General features: G+C 39.4%; 1 protein-coding gene across 2 annotated transcripts; it reads right to left on the bottom strand.

The window, feature by feature from the left end:
• Positions 1-2165: 2165 nt before the first annotated feature.
• On the bottom strand, positions 2166-4936 carry LOC119281255. Of its 2 annotated transcripts, none has more exons than XM_037561829.1 (6): positions 4727-4936; positions 4467-4640; positions 3994-4374; positions 3754-3909; positions 3520-3659; positions 2166-2475 (listed from the first exon to the last, which is right to left on the bottom strand). In XM_037561829.1, exons 1-5 carry the CDS (start codon positions 4838-4840, stop codon positions 3531-3533), a joined length of 954 nt encoding a protein of 317 aa, XP_037417726.1. In that variant the 5' UTR covers positions 4841-4936; the 3' UTR covers positions 2166-2475; positions 3520-3530. The 2 variants fall into 2 exon arrangements, with proteins under 2 accessions (XP_037417726.1, XP_037417727.1); XM_037561830.1 differs by having other exon boundaries at positions 3525-3659.
• Positions 4937-5699: the final 763 nt, after the last annotated feature.

Here is a 5699-nt window from a genome sequence, read left to right as displayed (position 1 = left end):
TAGAAATTGGCAGGAATGAACTTGTGCAGATCTAGTTGAGCAAATCACTTCTCCTTGATGCACCACTTGGTGTGGTGGCCTCATTTGGTCATGTGATCATGTTCACAAAAGTTGGGATCAAGGAGAGAAAGTTGGTAGTACAATGTTGTTCAAAATTGATTTTGGTCAGAGGGCGTTTAGGGGCATTTTGGTGAACCAAAATGACCTTAATTGAGATGAGGCTTTGCAAGGTAATCACAATATGCATTTGTGACTTGCTGGATTTTCCTTGGATTTTTATGAAAATATTTCTTGTAGAAATATTTCAAATCCTTGAAATGGGCAGGAATGGTTTTGGGAGGTTTTGTCCAATATTTTGAACATGACCATGGATTTAAACTCTTATATACGAAAAATATATGTCCACTGAGTTTCCCTGATTTTCCTCAAACATTTTTGAAACTTTAAAATAATTTTAACCTATTAAAGACTATTTCTGGCCTAAAGAAAAAGCCTTTAAATAAAATAGGAAAATTACCTTTAAAATTGTATTTTTGTGGTTTATGGAAATCCTATATCTAATATGTTTCAAATATAATCTTTGAAATATTTTTCATCCCCCAAAACAAGTACTTGTAGTGCAAACCTTAATTCAGGGGGTTTTGGAAAACTATTTTTTTTAAATACTATTTGGCCAAATTATTTTTGTAAGAAAATACTATATTGCACTATACACATGGCATGATAATTGGGCAGAAGTTTTGGGGCAAGGAGATGAAGTATATGAGGTGGAGTTGTGTTGACTTTTAAAGAGCACTTGAAAATCACAGAGAGAAGAACCAACTCCAAATAAAAAGCCAAATAATGCAAAAGTTTTTGTTGGTCCAAATTTTCATGCTTTATTAATGCAAATGCCATGTTACAAAAAGCAGGGTGTGACAGAATCCCTCGCTCTTTTGATCATATTGTCTTGCCATGAAAAGCAAGATGGTTTTCGAGCTTGGTAGCATATTAGTGGTCCGTGATTTTCCGAATATCTTCTCGGAAGTATCACCAGGTCGTCACCTGGCCGCTATGTTGAGTTCGTGATCAAGTTGGTTTTCGAAACCAACCTTTCTCTAAGAATCTGTGTTGGATACCCTGAGCTAGTTGATTAAGCTAAACAACAACTTGGAGAGTTGGAGGATAAAATCTTGCCCGACTTGGTTCATTTTAAGGGATATCTTGTATGTGTGTTACAGAAAGTTGATATTTTCATCGACTGGCCGTCGTGATCAGTTAATGGACCTATCATTTTATCCAACCTTTGATTTGGGTATGGGCTATTATCAAATCAAACCAGAACCAACGATATTCGTAATGTTGCCTTACTCGTGGTTGATCCCTCGAGCATACATCATTATATCTTTTGGTATGACCAATGTTATCCCCGTGTTCACTTAATTGTGGAATTCCATCTATATGGAAGCCTGGATGGATTCCATCCCTGTGTTCACTTACTGCTAGTTTGCTGTCTGGGCATAACAGACGGCAAAGACGTAAATCTTGACGGCAAAGAGTTTGCCATCAGGAAGTAGACGGCAAAGTCAGACGGCAAAGATTAATCGGCAAAGAATACTTTGCCGTCTGCTTTTTTTTTCCTGACGGCAAAGACTTTGCCGTCAGTCTATATTTTTGCCGTCAGTCTGCGGAAAGTAGACGGCAAAACATTGCGCCAGACGGAACGGACGGTCTAACGGCCGGCGTCAAGTGTTTTGCCGTCTATCGGCCGTCCAACCAGACGGCAAAGTCTATTATCTTTGCCGTCAACTATCAGTTTTGGCAGACGGGAAAGAAGCATACTTTGCCGTCTGTCACTGTACTCCCAGTGGGCAAAATAGCAGGACTTTGCCGTCTGGTGCTCCTTTACCAGTCGACAAAGACTTATATTTTGCCGTCAGTTGGTGCTGGCCCAGACAGCAAAACTATACCTCTTTGCCGTCAACCTGCCTGTTGGCAAGACGGCAAAATGTCAGCGGAAGCACAGGCTGGTGACATGTGGCATCTTTGCCGTCTGTCACTTGATGACAAAGCTCCTTTTTTAAATCAGAAATTAAACAGTTTAATACACAGTATAGAACCATAACAGCACAGAACCATAACATGACAGCATAGTTCCATAGCAAATATAAGCAACAATGAACAAATATAAGAACGAAGTTCCATAGCATATATATAGTCGCAGGACAAAGTTCCATAGCATATATATAGTCCCAGGACAAAGTTCCATAGCATATAGTCCCAAAACAAAGTTCCATAGCATATATATAGTCCCAAAACAAAGTTCCATAGCATATATATAGTCCCGGGACAAAGTTCCATAGCATATAGTCCCAAAACAAAGTTCCACAGCATATAATACACAATGAACAAAGATGGCATCACTACGTAAGATTTGGCACTACAACAAATTCCTTCATGTCCATGTCGTAGTCCAAAGAGCATCCAGGTGGCAACCTACAAGATTGAATGGTGTGTGTCAAATAACGTGCTTGAAATCATCAATTTGCCAAATAGACAAAAGAAAGTACTTCGACACTACAAAATAAATAGTGATCCATATTCCATAGTGAGTTTCTAAAATAAAAAGCTTCTAGTACATATGGAGTTTCTTGAACACTTATCCAATTTTGTACATGCTAATTTAACACTAGATCTTTACTTATAAGTCTGATCTTTAAATGGTTCAAACGGTCTCTACTTACAAGTTTCTAAATCATGGAGATCTTCAAATGGTCTCTAAATCATGAAAATAAGTAGCTACTTGTCTCTAAATCATGAATATCTTCAAGTGTTCTCTAAATCATGAAAATAAATAGCTTCAAGAATGCATATAGTTAATTAAGATCATGGTTGAAATTGTTTAAATGGATTATAGTTTGAAACGGTTCAAATGGTCTCTACTTATAAGTTTGATCTTTAAATGGTTCAAACGGTCTCTATCTTACAAGTTTCTAAATCATGGAGATCTTCAAATGGTCTCTAAATCATGAAAATAAGTAGCTACTTGTCTCTAAATCATGAATATCTTCAAGTGTTCTCTAAATCATGAAAATAAATAGCTTCAAGAATGCATATAGTTAATTAAGATCATGGTTGAAATTGTTCAAATGGATTATAGTTTGAAACGGTTCAAATGGTATCTACTTGTCTCTACTTATAAGTTTGATCTTTAAATGGTTCAAACGGTCTCTATCTTACAAGTTTCTAAATCATGGAGATCTTCAAATGGTCTCTAAATCATGAAAATAAGTAGCTACTTGTCTCTAAATCATGAATATCTTCAAGTGTTCTCTAAATCATGAAAATAAATAGCTTCAAGAATGCATATAGTTAATTAAGATCATGGTTGAAGTTGTTCAAATGGATTATAGTTTGAAACGGTTCAAATGGTATCTACTTGTCTCTACTTATAAGTTTGATCTTCAAGAATCAAGATAGCTACTTGTTTCTATGTTGAGAAATTTGAGACCTACGTAAATGATATATGTACGCACTAACCATACTCGATCTCAAACATTCGGAGAACCACCAAGGTTATTGTCGCTTGGGCCTCGTGCATGTGAAGATCCATCAACATTAGATCCATGGCCTGATTGAGGCATCTGCATAGCGGGCATACCATTCTGGGTACAATAAGCCTGCAAATTATGTTTGAGTGAAGATTAAGTACTGGTAGTAGAAGATTATGATTGAGTGAAGATTATGTATGTGTTTGGCAATTAAGGAACTAACCGCAAACATTGCAAAGCATTGACTAGTTTGTGCCAACACCGCCTGCTGCACCACTTGCTGCATCCTCTCATCAGCCAGTCGCCTCTCCTCCGCTGCCACTCGCCTCTCCTCCTCCCTCTCCTCTGTCGCCACTCGCCTCTCCTCCGCCAGTCGGGCCTGCAAAATATGGCATGGCAATTGCATCTTCAATCCAACAGTAAGTAAGAAACAAACATATATAGAAGGACTTGTATAGAATACCTCCATCTTAACCATAGCTGGAGTCGAGCGTTTATATGTAGAAGATTTTGAGATACGTAACCGAGCTTTGTATTCAGGGAGAGAGCTACGGGAGGAGCTAGGGAACATGCCTCCTGCAATTGCTTCCTTGCCATGTTTCCTGCCTTCTCCAGAGATCATGACCAAAGCGTGGTCAAGAGGCTCTGTTGTCACATCATACTCGGGCCCTTTCAACCCTTTTGCCACCCCTTTAAATTTCTCCATCCGATCGTAGGTGGTCTTGCTGGAGTACGCGGACGCTGTGTCATTCTCATCGTAAGGCGTGGCTGTTCTGTACGGTGCCTTATGGGCCAAAGCATACGAGACGAAAAGGTTGGGCACTGGAGCATTATGGTGAGACGCCTGCAACCAAAGCAACATGATTAAGATTTCATCACAAGGATTGGCAACATGTATGACAAGAAAAAGCTTATGAAGAACTCCATAAGATATACCCAACATTCACCGTACTCCATAACATTCAAGTTGCCTTGATGATGTAGTGGATCCAGCATTCCGGCTCGCCGATTTCTATAGTCTTTGTTTTTCGCCCTGTACTCTTTGGAACACCAATAGTCCACGATCCGCTCCCAACACTCCCCCTTATCGACGCACCATCTCGGAGTAACCTAATTGATCAATTGCATCTCATATATATCAAAAAGAAATTGAGTGCCAGCCTGTTGAGGAAATAACAAGCATGAATATGCTTTACCTGCATGTACTTGTCCTTCTCAAGACGGAGTCTCCTACCAGCTTTCTTATCAAGACTCTTATAGCCTTGAGTTGCCATATATTTGCGGATGGCTAAAGGGCGTGCCTCGTGCATCAGATTATGCACAAGCTTCGGCCAATATTTGTTGACAACTGCTCGTGCCTCCTCCAACTTTCCATCCTCGCATCTATAGAAATCCTACAAATATAGATTTGGTGCAGTAATTTTCAAACCTTTAAGTCTGAGGTTTCTTATAAAATCTAAATAAAGTAAAATCTGCTAGTTTATTTATAGTCAAAACAGGCAAATATAGAGATAGGTTTATTTATAGTCAAATCAGGTTTATATATATGCACCCAGGTTTATTTATAGAAACAGGTAAAATCTGCTAGTTTATTTATAGTCAAATCAGGTTTATATATATGCACCCAGGTTTATACAGTCAGGTTTATTCAATAACACAATAACACAATTGTTAGCCCAGAACTACAACATAGCTGGCTAGTATCCTCAGGAACGAACTACGGTAGCTAAGCACTCACGGAAGCAACACACACGTACTAGCAGAGTAGAGCTCACTTGATTCTACACTGAACATGCACACACACGTGAGAGAGGAGTACTACTTGAGCTGCCTTCTGGTGAAATTGGAATGGCCTGAGTTACAACCCAGGGTGTGAGGCTCCTTATATAGGACAGCCGAACCGACCTAAGCAAAATATCAGCTAGCAGTGAGGTAAGCACTTGCGTCACTAGCTAGCTTACCAAGCAAGCTACGTTTGTACTACTACTAAACTTCACTAGTAAGGCATGCAGCCTTTGTTGCTGCCGACATGCATACTACAAGCTAGTAAGTAAATACTGCTACAGCTACATGCATGTTGTGCCGCTACATGCATGTTGTAGACCATCCGGAGACCAAGGTTGACTCAACAATCTCCCCCTCAACCTTGTCGAAGGAGCTTGATGTCGA

This window comes from Triticum dicoccoides, chromosome 3B, assembly GCF_002162155.2.
Source record: "Triticum dicoccoides isolate Atlit2015 ecotype Zavitan chromosome 3B, WEW_v2.0, whole genome shotgun sequence".
In the NCBI taxonomy this organism is placed as follows: domain Eukaryota; kingdom Viridiplantae; phylum Streptophyta; class Magnoliopsida; order Poales; family Poaceae; genus Triticum; species Triticum dicoccoides.
The sequence above is the reverse complement of the archived record's forward strand: the minus strand, read 5'-3'. Positions and strand labels throughout refer to the sequence as shown.

Coding starts and splice junctions, on each gene's coding strand:
- LOC119281255 (XM_037561829.1), bottom strand. CDS start 4,840: ATGCACGAGGCACGCCCTTTAGCCATCCGCAAATATATGGCAACTCAA. Junction 4,641..4,726: donor AGAAGGACAAGTACATGCAG/GTAAAGCATATT, acceptor TTGATCAATTAG/GTTACTCCGAGATGGTGCGT. Junction 3,660..3,753: donor AATGCTTTGCAATGTTTGCG/GTTAGTTCCTTA, acceptor CATAATTTGCAG/GCTTATTGTACCCAGAATGG.